Source organism: Bombina bombina, chromosome 10 (genome assembly GCF_027579735.1).
Source record: "Bombina bombina isolate aBomBom1 chromosome 10, aBomBom1.pri, whole genome shotgun sequence".
In the NCBI taxonomy this organism is placed as follows: Eukaryota; Metazoa; Chordata; class Amphibia; order Anura; family Bombinatoridae; genus Bombina; species Bombina bombina.
In genome coordinates, this window is record NC_069508.1 from 166,094,540 (window position 1) to 166,117,393 (window position 22,854).

Sequence of the window (22,854 nt, forward strand, 5' to 3'; positions counted from 1 at the left end):
CTGGGGGTAGATACAGAGCATACAGACGCTTTAAGAACCATGTATGATACTACCTCACAATATGCTTAGTCTGTGGGTGATTTTTTTTTTGACTCAGGGAAGATGATTTAACCTGATTCTGATATTTCTACATTTAAAATTTATGCTTGAGAACCTCCACTTGTTGCTCAGGGAGGCTTTGGCTGCTCTGAATGAATGTGTACAATCGCAGGGCCAGAGAAATTGTGTAGACTGGATAAATAATATGCAGTGCCGGTGTGTACTGATGTTTTTCCAATACCTAAAGAGGTTTACTAAAAAAATTTTTTTTAATAAGGAATGGGATAGACCAGGTGTGCCGTTCTCTTCCCCTCCTATTTTTTAGAAGAATGTTTTCTAATAGTTACCACCACACGGGACTTCTGGCAGACAGTTCCTAAGGTGGAGAGAAGAGTTTCTACTCTAGCTAAGCGTACCACTACCTCTGACGAGGACAGTTGTGCTTTTTAGATCCAATGGATAAAAAATGTTTATTCAACAGGGTTTTATCCTGCAGCCCCTTGCATACATTGCTTCTGTCACTGCTGCTGCGGCGTTCTGGGTTGAGTCTCTTGATGAGGCTTTACAGTTAAGCGACTCCATTGGATGAATATATTTGACAAGCTTATGCTAGCCAATTCCTTTGTTTTCTGATGCCTTGTTCATTTGACTAGACTAACGGCTAAGAATTCTGTTTTTTACTATACTGGCGCGCAGAGCGCTATGGCTTATATCATGGTCAGCTGTCGTGACTTTAATAAATAAGCTACTTAACTTCCCTTCAAGGGGCAGACCCTATTCGGGCCTGGTTTGAAGGAGATTATTGCTTATATCACTGGAGGAAAAGGTCATGCCCTTCCTCAGGATAGGTCCAAATCAAGGGCCAAAAAAAAAAAAAGTCTAATTTTCGTGCCTTTTAAAAACTTCAGGGCAGGTGTGGCATCCTCTTCCTCTAAGGCAAAACAAGAGGGAATTTTCTCCAACATAGGTGTGTCCGGTCCACGGCGTCATCCTTACTTGTGGGATATTCTCTTCCCCAACAGGAAATGGCAAAGAGCCCAGCAAAGCTGGTCACATGATCCCTCCTAGGCTCCGCCTTCCCCAGTCATTCTCTTTGCCGTTGTACAGGCAACATCTCCACGGAGATGGCTAAGAGTTTTTTGGTGTTTAAATGTAGTTTTTATTCTTCAATCAAGAGTTTGTTATTTTAAAATAGTGCTGGTATGTACTATTTACTCTGAAACAGGAAAGAGATGAAGATTTCTGTTTGTAAGAGGAAAATGATTTTAGCAACCGTTACTAAAATCGATGGCTGTTTCCACACAGGACTGTTGAGAGGAATTAACTTCAGTTGGGGGAAACAGTGAGCAGACTTTTGCTGCTTGAGGTATGACACATTTCTAACAAGACTCGGTAATGCTGGAAGCTGTCATTTTCCCTATGGGAACCGGTAAGCCATTTTCTTTGTTTAAAGGGCCATAATACCCAAATGTTTAAACACTTGAAAGTGATGCAGCATAGCTGTAAAAAGCTGACTAGAAAATATCACCTGAACATCTCTATGTAAAAAAGAAAGATATTTTACCTCAAAAGTTCCTCAGTAGCCACCTCCCATTGTAAAGGATTTCTAAGCAGCATTTTAGTGTGTTTGTCCTGGGACATCTGAAGGCACTAGCATCGTGCACTCTCATATTATTTCACCAATCAGGTAAAGGAAGCTTACTATGAAATCTCATGAGAGTTAAGTCAAATCTCATGAGATCACAGTAAGAGTTCATGACCTCAGCACTGCTGATGCTGATTGGCTGCTGTTCATTTCTTCATTTTTTTTAATTTTTTTACCTGCAGCTGGGAGCAGCTGAGTATAACTTTTTACACAGAACTTACTCTGCTGAGCTGAGGAAATTGTGAGGTAAAATATCTTCCTTTTTTACATAGAGATGCTCAGGTGATATTTTCCTGTCAGCTTTTTACAGTTATACTGCATCAGTTTCAAGTGATTTAGCATATGAGTATTATGTCCCTTTAAGTAAAAGAATAAAGGGCTTCATTAGGGCTTAAAAAACTGGTAGACATTTTTCTGGGCTAAAACGATTACTTTACTAAGTATATTTGGCAGATTATTACTTTTAATAGTTGTTAAATCTTGGGGATTGTTTTAATAAAAACGGCAGGCACTGTATTGGACACCTTTTTCACTGGGGGCCTTTTCTAGTCATAGACAGAGCCTCATTTTCGCGCCTCTAATGCACAGTTGTTTTTGGAAAGCATGGCATACAGATGCATGTGTGAGGAGCTAAGAACCACTGAAAAAGCTTATAGAAGGCATCATTTGGTATCGTATTCCCCTCTGGGCTTGGTTGGGTCTCAGCAAAGCAGATACCTGGGACTGTATAGGGGTTAAATGTAAAAACGGCTCCGGTTCCGTTATTTTAAGGGTTAAAGCTTTCAAATTTGGTGTGCAATACTTTAAAGGCTTTAAGTTACTGTGGTGAAATTTTGGTGAAATTTGAACAATTCCTTCATACTTTTTCACATATTCAGTAATAAAGTGTGTTCAGTTTAAAATTTAAAGGGACAGTAACGGTTTTATTGTAAAACGTTTTTTGTGCTTTGTTAACAAGTTTAAGCCTGTTTAACATGTCTGAACCATCAGATAACGATGTTCTATATGTATGAAAGCCAATGTACTCCCCTTTTAAATATATGTGATATAATTGTGTCATAATGTCCAAACAAAGTAGGGATAATAATGCCATAGATATGATATTGCCCAAGATGATTCCTCTAATGAGGGGAGTAAGCATGGTACTGCATCATCCCCTTCTGTTTCTACACCAGTTTTGCCCACACAAGAGGCCCCTAGTACATCTAGTGCGCCAATACTTATTACCATACAACAATTAATGGCTGTAATGGATAATTCTATTGCATGCATTTTTTTCCAAAATGCCTACTTATCAGAGAAAGCGTGATTGCTCTGTTTTAAACACTGAGGAGCAAGAGGACGCTGATGACATCTTTTCTGACATACCCTCACACCTATCTGAAGGGGCCAGGAGGGAGGTTTTGTCTGAGGGAGAAATTTCAGATTTAGGGAAAATTTCTCAACAAGCAGAACCTGATATTGTAACTTTTAAATTTAAATTTCAACATCTCCACGCACTACTTAAGGAGGTATTATCTACTCTGGATGATTGTGACAATTTGGTCATTCCAGAGAAATTAGGTAAGATGGACAAGTTCCTAGAGGTTCCGGTGCCCCCCGATGTTTTTCCTATACCCAAGCGGGTGGCGGACATAGTAAATAAGGAGTGGGAAAGGCCCGGCATACCCTTTGTCCTCCCCCTATATTTAAGAAATTAGTTTCCTATAGTCGACCCCAGAAAGGACTTATAGCATACAGTCCCCAAGGTCGAGGGGGCGGTTTCTACTCTAAACAAACGCACTTCTATTCCTATAGAAGATAGTTGTGCTTTCAAGATCCTATGGATTAAAGGTTAGAGGGTTTGCTTAAAAAGATGTTTGTTCAGCAAGGTTACCTTCTACAACCAATTTCATGCATTGTTCCTGTCACTACAGCTGCGTGTTTCTGGTTCGAAGAACTAGAAAAGTCGCTTAATAAAGAATCTTCGTACGAGGAGGTTTTGGACAGAGTTCAAGCTCTTAAATTGGCTAACTCTTTTTTATTTTAGATGCCGCTTTGCAATTAGCTAGATTAGCGGCGAATAATTCAGGGTTTGCTATCGTGGCGCGCAGAGCGCTTTTGCTTAACATCCCTTTCAAGGGTAAAACACTGTTTGGCCCTGACTTGAAAGAGATTATTTCAGACATCACTGGGGGAAAGGGCCACGCCCTCCCACAGGATAGGTCTTTTAAGGCTAAAAATAAGCCAAATTTCCGTCCCTTTCGCAGAAACGGACCAGCCTCAAATTCTACACCCTCTAAGCAAGAGGGTAATACTTCTCAAACCAAGCCAGCCTGGAGGCCGATGCAAGGCTGGAACAAGGGTAAGCAGGCCAAGTCACCTGCCACTGCTACCAAAACAGCATGAAGTGTTGGCCCCCGATCTGGGAAGGATCTGGTGGGGGGCAGACTTTCTCTCTTTGCTCAGGTTGGGGCAAGAGATGTTCAGGATCCTTGGGCGCTAGAAATAGTTTCTCAAGGTTATCTCCTGGAATTCAGGGAACTACTCCCAAGGGGAAGGTTCCACGGGTCTCAATTATCTTCGAACAGGCATTCTTACACTGTGTAGAAGACCTGTTAAGCATGGGAGTGATTCATCCTGTTCCATTAGGAGAACAAGGGATGGGTTTTTACTCCAACCTGTTCATAATTCCCAAATAAGAGGGAACATTCAGACCTATTTTAGATCTCAAGATTCTAAACAAGTTTCTAAGGGTTTCATCATTCAAAATGGAAACCATTCGAACGATCCTTTCTACCATCCAGGAAGGTCAATTCATGACCACGGTGGACTTAAAGGATGCGTACCTACGTATTCCTATCCACAAGGAACATTTTCGGTTCCTAAGGTTCGCCTTTCTGGACAAGCATTACCTGTGGCACTTCCATTCGGATTAGCCACTGCTCCAAGGATTTTCACAAGGGTACTAGGGTCCCTTCTAGCGGTGCTAAGTCCAAGGGGCATTGCAGTAGTACCTTACTTGGACGACATCCTGATTCAGGTGTCGTCTCTGTCAAAAGCAAGGGCTCATACGGACATTGTCCTAGCCTTTCTCAGATCTCACAGGTGGAAAGTGAACATAGAAAAAAGTTCTCTGTCCCCGTCAACTAGAGTTCCCTTCTTGGGAACAATAATAGTTTCCTTAGAAATGAAGGTTTTTCTGACAGAGGCCAGAAAATCAAAACTTCTAAGCTCTTGTCAGGTACTTCATTCTGTTCTTATTCCTTCCATAGCGCAGTCCATGGAAGTAATAGGGTTGATGGTTGCGGCAATGGACATAGTTCCTTTTGCACGAATTCATCTAAGACCATTGCACCTGGGCATGCTCAGACAGTGGAATGGGGATTATACAGTCTTGTCTCCGACGATACAAGTAGATCAAATAACCAGAGATTCACTCCGTTGGTGGCTGACCCTGGACAACCTGTCACAGGGAATGAGCTTCCGCAGACCAGAATAGGTCATTGTCACGACCGACGCCAGTCTGGTGGGCTGGGGCGCAGTCCGGGAACCCCTGAAAACTCAGGGTCTATGGTTTCGGGAAGACTCTCTTCTCCCGATAAACATAATGGAACTGAGAGCGATATTCAATGCTCTCAAGGCTTGGCCTAGACTAGCAAAGGCCAAATTCATAAGGTTTCAATCAGTCATCATGACGACTGTTACATATATCAACCATCAGGGGGTAACAAGGAGTTCCCTGGCGATGGAGGAGCATCCGGGGGAGTGGGAACTCCATCTGGAAATCTTTGCCCAAATAACTCAATTATGGGGCATTCCAGACTTGGTTCTGATGGCCTCTCGTCAGAACTTCATGGTCCCTTGTTACGGGTCCAAATCCAGGGATCCCAAGGCAACTCTATTGGATACAATAGTAGCACCTTGGATCTTCAACCTAGCTTATGTATTCCCACCGTTTCCTCTCATTCCCAGGCTGGTAGCCAGGATCAATCTGGAGAGGGCTTCGGTGACCTTGATAGTTCCTGTGTGGCCACGCAGGACTTGGTATGCAGACCTGGTGAATGTGTCATCGGCTCCACCATGGAAGCTACCTTTGAGACAGGACCTTCTTATTCAGGGTCCATTTGAACATCCGAATCTGGTTTTCCTCCAACTGACTGCTTGGAGTTTGAACGCTTGATTTTATCAAAGCGTGGGTTTTCAGATTCTGTAGTAGATACTCTTATTCAGGCTAGAAAGCCTGTAACTAGAAAAATTTACCATAATATATGGAAAAAATATATCTGTTGGTGTGAATCTAAAGGATTCCCATGGAACAAGATAAAAATTCCTAAGATTCTTTCCTTTCTACAAGAAGGTTTGGAGAAAGGATTTTCTGCGAGTTCTCTGAAGGGACAGATCTCTGCTTTATCTGTTTTACTTCACAAAAGGCTGGCAGCTGTGCCAGACGTTTAAGCGTTTGTTCAGGCTCTGGTTAGAATCAAGCCTGTTTACAGACCTTTGACTCTTCCCTGGAGTCTTAATCTAGTTCTTTCAGTTCTTCAAGGGGTTCCGTTTGAACCCTTACATTCCATAGATATTAAGTTATTATCTTGGAAAGTTTTGTTTTAGGTTGCAATTTCTTCTGCTAGAAGAGTTTCTGAGTTATCTGCTCTGCAGTGTTCTCCGCCCTATCTGGTCCATGCAGATAAGGTGGTTTTTACGTACTGAGCCTGGTTTTCTTCCGAAGGTTGTTTCCAACAAAAATATTAACCAGGAGATAGTTGTACCTTCTTTGTGTCCGAATCCAGTTTCATAGAAGGAACGTTTGTTACACAATTTGGACGTTGTCCGTGCTCTAAAATTCTATTTAGATGCTACAAAGGATTTCAGACAAATATCTTCCTTGTTTGTTGTTTATTCTGGTAAAAGGAGAGGTCAAAAAGCAACTTCTACCTCTCTATCTTTTTGGCTTAAAAGCATCATCAGATTGGCTTATGAGACTGCCGGACGGCAGCCTCCTGAAAGAATCACAGCTCATTCCACTAGGGCCGTGGCTTCCACATGGGCCTTTAAGAACGAGGCTTCTGTTGATCAGATATGTAAGGCAGCGACTTGGTCTTCACTGCACACTTTTACCAAATTTTACAAATTTGATACTTTTGCTTCTTCTGAGGCTATTTTTGGGAGAAAGGTTTTGCAAACCGTGGTGCCTTCCATCTAGGTGACCTGATTTGCTCCCTCCCATCATCCGTGTCCTAAAGCTTTGGTATTGGTTCCCACAAGTAAGGATGACGCCGTGGACCGGACACACCTATGTTGGAGAAAACAGAATTTATGTTTACCTGATAAATTACTTTCTCCAACGGTGTGTCCGGCCCACGGCCCGCCCTGGTTTTTTAATCAGGTCTGAAGATTTATTTTCTTTAACTACAGTCACCACGGTATCATATGATTTCTCCTATGCAAATATTCCTCCTTTACGTCGGTCGAATGACTGGGGAAGGCGGAGCCTAGGAGGGATCATGTGACCAGCTTTGCTGGGCTCTTTGCCATTTCCTGTTGGGGAAGAGAATATCCCACAAGTAAGGATGACGCCGTGGACCGGACACACCGTTGGAGAAAGTAATTTATCAGGTAAACATAAATTCTGTTTTTGCTCAGTCCAAGGCGGTCTGGAGACAATCGGACCTGGAACAAAGATAAGCAGGCCAAGGAGCCTGCTGCTGCCTCTAAGGCAGCATGAAGGAACGGACCCCTATCCGGTAACGGATCCTATAGGGGGCAGACTTTCATTCTTCGCTCAGGCGTGGGCAAGAGATGCCCAGGATCCCTAGGCATTGGAATTTATATCCCAGAGATATCTTCTGGATTTCAAAGATTCCCCCCCAAAAAAAGGGGAGATTTCGCCTTTCACAATTATCTGCAAACCAGATAAAGAAGGAGGCATTCTTACATTGTGTACGAGATCCATCCAGTTCCAAGAGAGGAACAGGGACAGAGTTTTTACTCAAATCTGTTTGTGGTTCCCAAGGAGAGGGAACCTTCAGACCTATTTTGGATCTAAAGATCTTAACCCCTTAATGACCACAATGTACCCAGAATGTCACTGGTCGTTAAGGGTTTTTTCAGGACATAATAGCACAAGTCTAGCAAGAACACGCTATTAATGCCCTCCCTCCAGCTGGCTTTGTGTAATAGAGCAGTCTCAACGCTGGTGGCAAGACCACGCTATAAAACAATCAAGTCCCAAAAAAATGCCAGTGACATACAGGGTACGTCGCTGGTCCTTAAGGGGTTAAACAAATTCCTCAGAATTCCGTAATTTAAGATGGAAACTATTCGTACCATCTTAACTATGATCCAGGAGAGTCAATAGAGGACTACAATGGATTTGAAGGATGCTTATCCTCACATTGTGATGCATAAAGATCACCATCGTTTTTCAGGTTTGCCTTTCTAGACAGGCATTACCAGTTTGTAGCTCTTTCCTTTGGGATATCTACAGCCCCAAGAATCTTTATGGAGGTATTATCTACTCTGGATGATTGTGACAATTTGGTCATTCCAGAGAAATTAGGTAAGATGGACAAGTTCCTAGAGGTTCCGGTGCCCCCCGATGTTTTTCCTATACCCAAGCGGGTGGCGGACATAGTAAATAAGGAGTGGGAAAGGCCCGGCATACCCTTTGTCCTCCCCCTATATTTAAGAAATTAGTTTCCTATAGTCGACCCCAGAAAGGACTTATAGCATACAGTCCCCAAGGTCGAGGGGGCGGTTTCTACTCTAAACAAACGCACTTCTATTCCTATAGAAGATAGTTGTGCTTTCAAGATCCTATGGATTAAAGGTTAGAGGGTTTGCTTAAAAAGATGTTTGTTCAGCAAGGTTACCTTCTACAACCAATTTCATGCATTGTTCCTGTCACTACAGCTGCGTGTTTCTGGTTCGAAGAACTAGAAAAGTCGCTTAATAAAGAATCTTCGTACGAGGAGGTTTTGGACAGAGTTCAAGCTCTTAAATTGGCTAACTCTTTTTTATTTTAGATGCCGCTTTGCAATTAGCTAGATTAGCGGCGAATAATTCAGGGTTTGCTATCGTGGCGCGCAGAGCGCTTTTGCTTAACATCCCTTTCAAGGGTAAAACACTGTTTGGCCCTGACTTGAAAGAGATTATTTCAGACATCACTGGGGGAAAGGGCCACGCCCTCCCACAGGATAGGTCTTTTAAGGCTAAAAATAAGCCAAATTTCCGTCCCTTTCGCAGAAACGGACCAGCCTCAAATTCTACACCCTCTAAGCAAGAGGGTAATACTTCTCAAACCAAGCCAGCCTGGAGGCCGATGCAAGGCTGGAACAAGGGTAAGCAGGCCAAGTCACCTGCCACTGCTACCAAAACAGCATGAAGTGTTGGCCCCCGATCTGGGAAGGATCTGGTGGGGGGCAGACTTTCTCTCTTTGCTCAGGTTGGGGCAAGAGATGTTCAGGATCCTTGGGCGCTAGAAATAGTTTCTCAAGGTTATCTCCTGGAATTCAGGGAACTACTCCCAAGGGGAAGGTTCCACGGGTCTCAATTATCTTCGAACAGGCATTCTTACACTGTGTAGAAGACCTGTTAAGCATGGGAGTGATTCATCCTGTTCCATTAGGAGAACAAGGGATGGGTTTTTACTCCAACCTGTTCATAATTCCCAAATAAGAGGGAACATTCAGACCTATTTTAGATCTCAAGATTCTAAACAAGTTTCTAAGGGTTTCATCATTCAAAATGGAAACCATTCGAACGATCCTTTCTACCATCCAGGAAGGTCAATTCATGACCACGGTGGACTTAAAGGATGCGTACCTACGTATTCCTATCCACAAGGAACATTTTCGGTTCCTAAGGTTCGCCTTTCTGGACAAGCATTACCTGTGGCACTTCCATTCGGATTAGCCACTGCTCCAAGGATTTTCACAAGGGTACTAGGGTCCCTTCTAGCGGTGCTAAGTCCAAGGGGCATTGCAGTAGTACCTTACTTGGACGACATCCTGATTCAGGTGTCGTCTCTGTCAAAAGCAAGGGCTCATACGGACATTGTCCTAGCCTTTCTCAGATCTCACAGGTGGAAAGTGAACATAGAAAAAAGTTCTCTGTCCCCGTCAACTAGAGTTCCCTTCTTGGGAACAATAATAGTTTCCTTAGAAATGAAGGTTTTTCTGACAGAGGCCAGAAAATCAAAACTTCTAAGCTCTTGTCAGGTACTTCATTCTGTTCTTATTCCTTCCATAGCGCAGTCCATGGAAGTAATAGGGTTGATGGTTGCGACAATGGACATAGTTCCTTTTGCACGAATTCATCTAAGACCATTGCACCTGGGCATGCTCAGACAGTGGAATGGGGATTATACAGTCTTGTCTCCGACGATACAAGTAGATCAAATAACCAGAGATTCACTCCGTTGGTGGCTGACCCTGGACAACCTGTCACAGGGAATGAGCTTCCGCAGACCAGAATAGGTCATTGTCACGACCGACGCCAGTCTGGTGGGCTGGGGCGCGGTCCGGGAACCCCTGAAAACTCAGGGTCTATGGTTTCGGGAAGACTCTCTTCTCCCGATAAACATAATGGAACTGAGAGCGATATTCAATGCTCTCAAGGCTTGGCCTAGACTAGCAAAGGCCAAATTCATAAGGTTTCAATCAGTCATCATGACGACTGTTACATATATCAACCATCAGGGGGTAACAAGGAGTTCCCTGGCGATGGAGGAGCATCCGGGGGAGTGGGAACTCCATCTGGAAATCTTTGCCCAAATAACTCAATTATGGGGCATTCCAGACTTGGTTCTGATGGCCTCTCGTCAGAACTTCATGGTCCCTTGTTACGGGTCCAAATCCAGGGATCCCAAGGCAACTCTATTGGATACAATAGTAGCACCTTGGATCTTCAACCTAGCTTATGTATTCCCACCGTTTCCTCTCATTCCCAGGCTGGTAGCCAGGATCAATCTGGAGAGGGCTTCGGTGACCTTGATAGTTCCTGTGTGGCCACGCAGGATTTGGTATGCAGACCTGGTGAATGTGTCATCGGCTCCACCATGGAAGCTACCTTTGAGACAGGACCTTCTTATTCAGGGTCCATTTGAACATCCGAATCTGGTTTTCCTCCAACTGACTGCTTGGAGTTTGAACGCTTGATTTTATCAAAGCGTGGGTTTTCAGATTCTGTAGTAGATACTCTTATTCAGGCTAGAAAGCCTGTAACTAGAAAAATTTACCATAATATATGGAAAAAATATATCTGTTGGTGTGAATCTAAAGGATTCCCATGGAACAAGATAAAAATTCCTAAGATTCTTTCCTTTCTACAAGAAGGTTTGGAGAAAGGATTTTCTGCGAGTTCTCTGAAGGGACAGATCTCTGCTTTATCTGTTTTACTTCACAAAAGGCTGGCAGCTGTGCCAGACGTTTAAGCGTTTGTTCAGGCTCTGGTTAGAATCAAGCCTGTTTACAGACCTTTGACTCTTCCCTGGAGTCTTAATCTAGTTCTTTCAGTTCTTCAAGGGGTTCCGTTTGAACCCTTACATTCCATAGATATTAAGTTATTATCTTGGAAAGTTTTGTTTTAGGTTGCAATTTCTTCTGCTAGAAGAGTTTCTGAGTTATCTGCTCTGCAGTGTTCTCCGCCCTATCTGGTCCATGCAGATAAGGTGGTTTTTACGTACTGAGCCTGGTTTTCTTCCGAAGGTTGTTTCCAACAAAAATATTAACCAGGAGATAGTTGTACCTTCTTTGTGTCCGAATCCAGTTTCATAGAAGGAACGTTTGTTACACAATTTGGACGTTGTCCGTGCTCTAAAATTCTATTTAGATGCTACAAAGGATTTCAGACAAATATCTTCCTTGTTTGTTGTTTATTCTGGTAAAAGGAGAGGTCAAAAAGCAACTTCTACCTCTCTATCTTTTTGGCTTAAAAGCATCATCAGATTGGCTTATGAGACTGCCGGACGGCAGCCTCCTGAAAGAATCACAGCTCATTCCACTAGGGCCGTGGCTTCCACATGGGCCTTTAAGAACGAGGCTTCTGTTGATCAGATATGTAAGGCAGCGACTTGGTCTTCACTGCACACTTTTACCAAATTTTACAAATTTGATACTTTTGCTTCTTCTGAGGCTATTTTTGGGAGAAAGGTTTTGCAAACCGTGGTGCCTTCCATCTAGGTGACCTGATTTGCTCCCTCCCATCATCCGTGTCCTAAAGCTTTGGTATTGGTTCCCACAAGTAAGGATGACGCCGTGGACCGGACACACCTATGTTGGAGAAAACAGAATTTATGTTTACCTGATAAATTACTTTCTCCAACGGTGTGTCCGGCCCACGGCCCGCCCTGGTTTTTTAATCAGGTCTGAAGATTTATTTTCTTTAACTACAGTCACCACGGTATCATATGATTTCTCCTATGCAAATATTCCTCCTTTACGTCGGTCGAATGACTGGGGAAGGCGGAGCCTAGGAGGGATCATGTGACCAGCTTTGCTGGGCTCTTTGCCATTTCCTGTTGGGGAAGAGAATATCCCACAAGTAAGGATGACGCCGTGGACCGGACACACCGTTGGAGAAAGTAATTTATCAGGTAAACATAAATTCTGTTTTTGCTCAGTCCAAGGCGGTCTGGAGACAATCGGACCTGGAACAAAGATAAGCAGGCCAAGGAGCCTGCTGCTGCCTCTAAGGCAGCATGAAGGAACGGACCCCTATCCGGTAACGGATCCTATAGGGGGCAGACTTTCATTCTTCGCTCAGGCGTGGGCAAGAGATGCCCAGGATCCCTAGGCATTGGAATTTATATCCCAGAGATATCTTCTGGATTTCAAAGATTCCCCCCCAAAAAAAGGGGAGATTTCGCCTTTCACAATTATCTGCAAACCAGATAAAGAAGGAGGCATTCTTACATTGTGTACGAGATCCATCCAGTTCCAAGAGAGGAACAGGGACAGAGTTTTTACTCAAATCTGTTTGTGGTTCCCAAGGAGAGGGAACCTTCAGACCTATTTTGGATCTAAAGATCTTAAACAAATTCCTCAGAATTCCGTAATTTAAGATGGAAACTATTCGTACCATCTTAACTATGATCCAGGAGAGTCAATAGAGGACTACAATGGATTTGAAGGATGCTTATCCTCACATTGTGATGCATAAAGATCACCATCGTTTTTCAGGTTTGCCTTTCTAGACAGGCATTACCAGTTTGTAGCTCTTTCCTTTGGGATATCTACAGCCCCAAGAATCTTTATGGAGGTTCTGGGGTCGCTTTGGCGGTCCTTAGACCGCGGGGCATAGAAGTGGCCCCTTATTTAGACGACATCCTGATACAGGCGTCAAACATCCAAATTGCCCAGTCTCATACGGACGTAGTACTGGCATTTCTGAGATCACATGGGTGGAAAGTGAACAAGGAAAGAGTTCTCTATCCCCAATCTCAAGGGTTTCCCTCCTAGGGACTCTGATAGATTCTGTAGAAATGAAAATTTACCTGACGGAGTCCAGGTTGTCAAAGTTTCTAAATTTCTGCCGTGTTTTTTCATCCCATCCGCGCCCTTCGGTGGCTCAGTACATGAATGAAATCGGCTTAATGGTAGCGGCAAGGGACATAGTACCGTTTACACGTCTACATTTCAGACCGCTGCAACTATGCATGCTCAGTCAGAGGAACGGGGATTACACAGATTTGTCCCCCTGTTAAACCTGGACCAAGAGACCAGAGATTCTCTTCTCTGGTGACTATGTCGGGTCCATCTGTCCAAGGGTATGACCTTCCGCAGGTCAGATGGGACAATTGTTACAATAGATGCCAGCCTTTTAGGTTGGGATGCAGTCTGGAACTCCCTGAAGGCTCAGGGATAGTGGACTTAGGAGGAGACCCTCCTTCTAATAAATATTCTGGAACTGGGAGTGATATTCCATGCTCTTCAGACTTGGCCTCAGTTAGCAACTCTGAGGTACATCATACTCAGTCGGACAATATACACGACTGTGGCTTACATCAGCCATCAAGGGGGAACAGAAGTTCCCTAGCGATGTTAGAAGTCTTACAATAATTCACTGGACAGAGACTCACTCTTGTCTATCAGCTATCCATATCCCAGGTGTTGAGAACTGGGAGGTGGATTTTCTAAGTCGTCAGACTTTTCTTCCGGGGGAGTGGGATTTCCTCCGGAGGTCAAGACCAAGCAGGAGAGGGCTTTGGTGTTTTTGACAGCGCCTGCGTAGCCACGCAGGACCTGGTATGCAGATCTGGTGGACATGTCATCCTTTCCATCACGGTCTCTGCTTCTGAGACAGGTCCCTCTACCTCAGGGTCCTTTCAACCATCTAAATAGAATAAATCTGAGATGGACTGCCTGGAGACTGAACGCTTGATGTTATCAAAGCATGGCTTCTCCGAGTCAGTCATTGATACCTTAATACAGACATGAAAGCCTGTCTCTAGGAAAATTGAACATAGATATGGTGTAAATATCTGATTGTTATGAATCCAAGGGTTACTCATGGAGTAAAGTCTGGATTCCCAGGATATTATCTTTTCTCCAAGATGTTTTTGAGAAAAGGGTTGTCAGCTAATTCCTTAAAAGGGGACAGATTTTTACTCTGTCTATTTTTTTGCACAAGCGTCTGGCAGGTATTCTAGACGTTCAGGCATTTGGTCAGGCTTTGGTTAGATCCAAGCCTGTGTTTAAAACTGTTGCTCCGCCATGGAGCTTAAACCTGATTCTTAAGGTTCTTCAAGAAGTTCCGTTTGAACCTTTTTTGTTCCATAGATATCAATCTTTATCTTGGAAAGTTCCTTTTGGGTAGCTAATTCCTCGACTCGTAGAGTCTCCAAGTTATCTGTGTTACAATGTGATTCTCCTTATCTGGTCCTTCGTACGGATAAGGTAGTCCTGCGTACCAACCTGGGTTTTTTCCTAAGGTGGTATCTAGCAAGTACATCACTCAAGAGATAGTTGTTCCATGCTTGTATCCTAATCCTTCCTCAAAGAAGGAACGTCTATTACACAATATTGGACGTGGTTTGTGCTTTAAAGTTTTACTTACAAGCTACTACAGTTTTCATCAAACGTTCACCTTGTTTGTTGTCTATTCTGGACAGAGGAGAGGTCAAAAGACTTCAGCAGCCTCTCTGTCTTTTTGGTTAAAAAGCATAATTCATTTAGCTTATGAGACTGCTGGACAGCAGCCTCCTGAAGGGATTACAGCTCATTCTACTAGAGCTGTGGTTTTCACTTGGGCCTTTTTTAAATGTGGCTTCTGTTGAACAGATTTACAAGACGGAGTCTTGGTCTGCGCTTCATACTTTTCAAATTTAACAAATTTGATACCTTGCTTCTTCTGAGGCTATTTTTGGGAGAAAGGGTTTTTTACAGGCAGTGGTAACTTCCGTTTAAGTACCTGCCTTGTCCCTCCCATCATCCGTGTACTTTAGCTTTGGTATTGGTATTCCATAAGTAATGGATGATCCGTGGACTGGATACACTTAACAAGAGAAAACATAATTTATGCTTACCTGATAAATTTATTTCTCTTGTAGTGTATCCAGTCCACGGCCCGCCCTGTCACTTTAAGGCAGGTAATTTTTTCATTTGAACTACAGTCACCACTGCACCCTATGGTTTTTCCTTTCTCTGCATGTTTTCGGTCGAATGACTGAATATGGCAGTTAGGGGAGGAGCTATATAGCAGCTTTGCTGTGGGTGGACTCTTGCAGCTTCCTGTTGGGAAGGAGAATATATTCCATAAGTAATGGATGATCCGTGGACTGGATACACTACAAGAGAAATAAATTTATCAGGTAAGCATAAATTCTGTTATTCTGCTGTAAACCAGTAATAACTTTTACTAGAAGCTTTTTTGCTAATGGAAGTTAATTGCAAAAATGCTTCAATTTCAAATTGCAATGCACATTTCTGTTTTGACCTTTCTATCCCTTTAATGGCATTTGTTTGGGCATTTTATATTTTTGCAGGTGTAAAAGCTAAAATAGTTTACGACACAATGGCGTTGTTTTAAACGGACAGTCTCTAAAGGGGACAAACCAAGAAATCCAGTTTAAAAAAAAGAATAGAAATTTTGTTTCAAGGTTTTCAAATTGCTTTTGAAACTAATAAAGTGTGGTTTTGACCCAGGGATAGATAACTCCACTGGCAGAATAGAAACATTTGTTTTTCAAATACATTTTAAAATGTATTTTTTATTTGTAACAGAGAAAAATAGGATGTTTAAAGGGACAGGAAACCCCAACATTTTCTTTCATGATTTGGATAAAACATACAATTTCAAACAACTTTCCAATTTACTTCTATTATCAAATTTGATTAATTATTTTCTTAACCATTGTGGGGTAGGATGTGTGTATTCTTTTTCAACAAGGGATACCAAGAGAACAAAACACATTTGAAGATAGAAGTTAATTTAAAAGTGTCTTAAAAATGACATGCTCTATCTGAATCATGCAAGTTTAATTTGACTTTCCTATCTCTTTAATGTCCCTTTAACCACAGCGTCTTTTAGGACTTTATTACTTTGACACATATGATGTGATTTTATTAAACGCTATATTAAACACTTTTTGGAAAATTAATGAGACTAACATTAGGACCTTGTGTTTAGGATGAACGAGAAGCCAGGGAAAATGTGAAACGTGAGCAAGATGAGGCATATCGTTTGTCCCTAGAAGCAGATCGTGCCAAGGTAAGTGAAATGATCATGGTCTTGCTTTCTTTAAATGCAGACAATTGTATGTTAAATAGAAAGCATATTGTTTGAATGGTAAAATAAGATATACAGAGGGGCTCACTAGTTACAAAATGGAATATTTTCTACAGAGAGAAGCCCAGGAGAAAGAAATGGCGGAACAATGTCGCCTAGAACAAATACGGAAGGAACAGGAAGAGGAGAGAGAGGTAATATGATTGTGTTCTACATTTATGTCATCCTGATTTTGATCCCTTTGGGATCACAGTACTGTGTGAAAAACGTAATTCTGTGGGTAACGGGAAAATGGGCTATTCTGTATTGATCCCACAAAGAATACTCTCTTTATTTTTTTAATTAAGAACAAAAGAGACAGTTAAACAAACATCAAGAAATGCTAGCTTTACATCAAATATTCCCTTCATATTTGGTGAACAAATAGAGGCATAGAGAGTTACAATTGTCCTTACATTTTCTCTGTAATATTATGCTAAAGTGTACTGTACTGAGTACACAAGTAATGTTTAGAAATAGTACTGTGCAAGAAAAAGATCATAAAAAAGGGGGAACAAATTATAACAAGTTTAACAACTTTTAACCTGCAGAAATTTAGACAAACACAATACGGTGGCAAACCTACTAAGAGCTAGACTAGTCCAAAGTACATATTTAATAAAAGTGACTGAATTAGATTGTAATGTGAATATTGCTTTTCTATCCTTGTCAACGATGCAATCCATTAGCCGGCTAAAAAGCCTGTCTTGATAAGACTTAGACATCAGGGGGACTATATGGAGGATTTTAATGTGGGATAGTAGAATAAAGATAAGGTCATATTTTATCTTGAGTGAGAGACTGGAATATGTGAGCTTGATCAGCACATGTCTGCAGCTCCGGCCGCGAACTGCATGGCCATAGCGTATATTATGAGAGGACCCATGAAACTATAATGTGAGAGGGCTTGTAATACAGATAGCCGATGTCCTAGTGTGTTGCTATAATCCTAGTGGAGCTTCCTTGGTTATCTGAAGATGTTTCTAAATGTTATAGTGTTACTACCAATAAATTATGGGCATTGCAAATAAGGAACTGTAAAAAAGTGGCGTAGTGTAACGCTCAGATACATTTTAGTCAGTTATCATATGACCTTGTGGGAAAGTTTGCATTGTTGCCGCTAGATCTGTTAGCTTTTTAGGAGCGTACAGGAAAATTTAAGCTATAATGACAATAAATAAACCGTAGCATATGACAATCAACTCCATTAACAGTCATTTACATCATAGCAATAATAAGATCCCTATATTAATAAATCTAAGCTGTAATATAAACATATCAGCAGATCTTTATAAGCGCTGCAGTTCCAGTAATGTCAAATTTATTTTGATTAGCCCCCAGGCAAAGAATACTATTTTTAGTACATTGTGATGCTTTTAATGGAGTAATGTGTTAATAAACTTTTGTACACCATGGGCTTTTCTTCATGTGAAAGGTCTCTTTATCAGAAGATAAAGCTTAAAAGGGACACGATACCCAAATGTTGAAGCACTTGAAAGTGATGATGAATAACTATAAAAAGCCGACTAGAAAATATCACCTGAACATCTCTATATAAAATTGTAAGATATTTTACCTCAACATAAGTATTCACACCCCACTGTAAAGAGACTTTAAGCAACCAATCAGAATATTAGCCCTAGGACTTGCAAGGGAGCGTGCATCTGGCATGTGCAAGCACAATCATGTTTCCCTATTAAGTTTAAGGAAGTTTACTATGAAATTTCACAAGATTTCAGTGAAATTTAATGAGATCACAGCAAAGCAAAGCATGACCTCAGCACTGCTGATGCTGATTGGCTATTGTTTTTTGTTTTTCCTACCTGCAGCTGGACTGTAGCTGAAGCATAACTGTTCACAGAGCACTTACTCTGGTGAGCTGAAGACATTTTAAGGTAAAATATCTTCCTTTTTTACATAGAGATGTCCAGGTGATATATTCATGTCAGCTTTTTACAGTTATGCTGCATCACTTTCAAGTAATTTAGCATATAAGTATTATGTCCATTTAAAAGAACAACATAAAAATTAAACTCTCACGGTTCAGGTAGGACACATATTTTAAAGAGACTTTTTAAATTTTAATTTCCGATATCAATTTTACTTTGTTCTCTCGGTATCCTTTATTAAAAAGCATACCTAGGTAGACTCAGCAATGCACTACCGGGAGCTAGCATCCGATTGGTGGCGGTTCATATGCGCTTCTTCTCACTGGCTCATCACATAATACATTGCTGCTATGCAGATGATTATGTGTTTAACCCCTTTGCCGTAGTTAAACACAACTATATTGCAAACAAAAATATAGTAATAAAATACTGTGAAATCTGCAGCATTTTCTTTTTTTGGCATGTTTTTTTCCTTTGTTGAATAAAAGTAAAAAAAAAAACACCTCGCTTTATTAATACATTGGTCTATTAAAAAGTATTACATTTACTAAAGAGAATTATGCCAAGTGCAGACATTCAAATATCGCTGTACATTTCACTTTGTGCGGTCTGAACAGCGTTCTTCCTCTGAGACCTGCTGAACCCGGCAAAAGTCAAACGTAACTGGATTCTTCTAAAAACCTTTAGTAATTATTTCCTTGTGCTTTTTTCTGAAAGAAAAAAAAAACGAGAATTGAAATCTCTTCGGACTGATCTACAGATAAAATTGTTAGTAATTAACAACTTACAAATGGACATCTGTTTTGTACTAAAATGTGGCGACCATCATTTATTTATTTTTTTTAATATGAAAAGCTACTGTGACAGGGGACAAGTTGGGGGCATTGAGCTAATCTACTAGGGAAGGCAGCGTATAAAATAATTGGCTTGTGTAAACCTCCCTTACTGTGAACAAGCTGTTGTGGGGATGGCCTGCATTGTGTAGATGTATATTCCTTTATGTTTCTTTGGATATTAAGCAATAGTTCCAAGTAAAACAAACAGGTATTCTCTGTAGCTGCATTTATTCTGTTGCCCTACCTTTAATAACCAAACCACAGCACAATTGCTGTTTGGAAACTATATTTTCCTACATAAAAGACGAAAAACAGTCTTGGTTGGAAAGTGCAGCCGAACCTCTATTCTTTTTATACAGTGTTCAGTAACGAGAATAATAAAGACGTATTTGCTTTGCACAACAAAAGTGCATTTTAACAATACTGTTTAGTAAAGAATGCTCCCGTTGAATTTCAGGGATTACCCATACTGTATTGTTGTAGAGCTGTGTTTGCTTACATAAGGGCTTTTTGTTCATTCCATATATTTGAAATGGCTATTGATCTATTCAGTGAGTGCGGTATCCTCCTTTATGCCGAGCAGAGAGTTGGTTGTTCAGATGCAGGACTTATAAACACTGAGCATCTTCTAATTGTTTTTTTTTTTTTTAGTTGGTCCATTGCTCTGATAAAGGCATTGTGTTTCTCGGTTTTGTGACAGCGTCATAGGGGAACTGGCTACATCAGGGAGACAGGGATTCTTCAAACAAAGAAAAGCACAGTAATGAGCTACTGTTTATCGTTCTGCAATATAATTGAGCAAGTGCGGTAAATAAAGTAGCATCTGTTATTGCAGCCGGCAGGAAAATGTCAAAACAAGGAGAAACAGCTGCTTGCAAAACAATGATCAAAGCAAAGATGCATATGATGGGAGCACTGGTTGTGGGGTGACAGATACGATGGGAGCACTGGTTGTGGGGTGACAGATATGATGGGTGCACTGGTTGTGGGGTGGCACATATGATGGGAGCACTAGTTGTGGGGTGACAGATATGATGAGGACACTGGTTGTGGGGTGACAGATATGATGGGGGCACAGGTTGTGGGGTGGCATATATGATGAGGGCACTGGTTGTGGGGTGGCACATATGATGAGGGCACTGGTTGTGGGGTGGCACATATGAGGGGAGCATTGGTTGTGGAGTTGTACATATGAGGGTTGCACTGGTTGTGGGGTACCAGATATGATGAGGGCACTGGTTGTGGGGTGACAGATATGATGGGGGCACTGGTTGTGAGGTGACAGATATAATGGGAGCTCTGGTTGTAAGGTGACATATGATGAGGCACTGGTTGTGGCGTGGCATATATGATGAGGGCACTGGTTGTGGGGTGACAGATATGATGGTGGCACTGGTTGTGGGGTGAAATATATGATGAGAGCACTGGTTGTGGGGTGACATATATAATGGGAGCACTGGTTGTGGGGAGACAAATATGATGGGAGCACTGGTTGTGGGGGTGATGCATATGATGGGAGCACTGGTTGTGAGGTGACACGTGATGGGAGCACTGGTTGTGGGGTGGCACATATGATGGGAGCACTGGTTGTGGGTTGGCATATATGATGAGGGCACTGGTTGTGGGGTGACAGATATGATGAGGCACTGGTTGTGGGGTGACAGATGTAATGGAAGCACTGGTTGTAAGGTGACATATGATGAGGCACTGGTTGTGGGGTGGCATATATGATGAGGGCACTGGTTGTGGGGTGACAGATATGGTGAGGCACTGGTTGTGGGGTGGCATATATAATGGGAGCACTGGTTGTTGGGTGGCACATATGATGGGAGCACTGGTTGTGGGGTGGCATATATAATGGGAGCACTGGTTGTTGGGTGGCACATATGATGGGAGCACTGGTTGTGGGGTGACAGATATTAGGAGGCACTGGTTGTGGAGTTGTATATATGGTGAGGGCACTGGTTGTGGGGTGGCATATATGATGAGGGCACTGGTTGTGGAGTGACAGATATGATGGGGTACTGGTTGTGGGGTAGCATATATGATTGGGCACTCGTTGTGGGGTGGCACTTATGATGGGAGCACTGGTTGTGGGATGACACATATGATGAGGCACTGTTTGTGGGGTTGCATATATGATGGGAGCACTGGTTGGGGGTTGTGGGGTGGTACATATGATGGGTGCACTGGTTTTGAGGTTGCATATATGATGGGAGCTCTGGTTGTGGGGTGGCATATATGATGGGAGCACTGGTTGTGAGGTGACACGTGATGGGAGCACTGGTTGTGAGGTGACACGTGATGGGAGCACTGGTTGTGGGGTGGCACATATGATGGGAGCAGATATGATGAGGCACTGGTTGTGGGGTGACAGATATGATGAGGGCACTGATTGTGGATTGACAGATATGAGGCACTGGTTGTGGGGTGACAGATATGATGGGGGCACTGGTTGTGGGGTTACAAATATAATTGGAGCACAGGTTGTGGGTTGACAGATATGATGGGGGCACTGGTTGTGGGGTTGCATATATGATGAGAGCACTGGTTGTGGGCTGGCATATATGATGGGGGCACTGGTTGTTGGGTGACACACTAGATGGGAGCACTGACTTTGGTGGGGTACATATGATGGGGACCCTGGTTGTGGGGAGTCAGATATGATGGGGGCACTGGTTTTGGGGTGGCATATATGATGAAGGCACTGGTTGTGGGGTGACACATATGATGAGGCACTGTTTGAGGGGTGGCATATATGATGAGGGCACAGGTTGTGGGGTGACAGATATGATGAGGTACTGATTGTGGGGTGACAGATGTAATGGAAGCACTGGTTGTAAGGTGACAGATATGATGAGGCACTGGTTGTGGGGTGACAGATATGATGGGGCACTGGTTGTGGGGTGACAGATATAATGGGAGCACTGGTTGTTGGATGGCACATATGATGTGAGCACTGGTTGTGGGGTGACAGATATTATGAGGCACTGGTTGTGGGATGACAGATATGGTGAGGCACTGGTTGTGGGGTTGTATATATGGTGAGGGCACTGGTTGTGGGTGTCATATATGATGAGGGCACTGGTGGGGTGGCATATATAAGGGGAGCACTGGTTGTGGGGTGGCATATATGATGAGGGCACTGGTTGTGGAGTGACAGATATAATGGGGCACTGGTTGTGGGGTGGCACTTATGATGGGGGCACTGGTTGTGGGGTGGAACTTATGATGGGAGCACTGGTTGTGGGGTGGCGCATATGACGAGGCACTGTTTGTGGGCTGTCATATATGATGGGAGCGCTGGTTGTGGAGTGGCATATGCGATGGGAGCACTGGTTGTGGGCTGATAGATATGATGGGGCACTGGTTGTGGGGTGACAGATATGATGGGGCACTGGTTGTGGGGGTGACACATATGATGGGAGCACTGGTTGTGGAGAGACATATGATGGAAGCACTAGTTGTGGGTTGACAGATATGATGGGAGCAATGCTTGTGGGGTGGCATATATGATGGGAGCACTGCTTTTAGGGTGACAAATATGATGAGGCACTGGTTGTGGGGTTGCATATATGATGAGGGTAAGCTCTGTTTCTTAGGAGCGCTTCTGTTCCACACACCTTTCTTTTTTACACACTATTGGATCATTTTTATTATTATTATCGGTTATTTGTAGAGCACCAACAGATTCCGC

General features: G+C 42.6%; 1 protein-coding gene across 1 annotated transcript in view; it reads left to right on the forward strand.

Moving 5' to 3' along the window:
• Window positions 1–22,854, forward strand: part of FAF1 (Fas associated factor 1) — a 700,642-nt gene that overhangs the window by 576,413 nt on the left and 101,375 nt on the right. Inside the window, exons 16-17 of the mRNA XM_053693495.1 lie at window positions 16,295–16,375; window positions 16,510–16,587. Coding sequence (XP_053549470.1) covers window positions 16,295–16,375; window positions 16,510–16,587 — 159 coding nt within the window. The remainder of the gene's footprint in view (window positions 1–16,294; window positions 16,376–16,509; window positions 16,588–22,854) is intronic.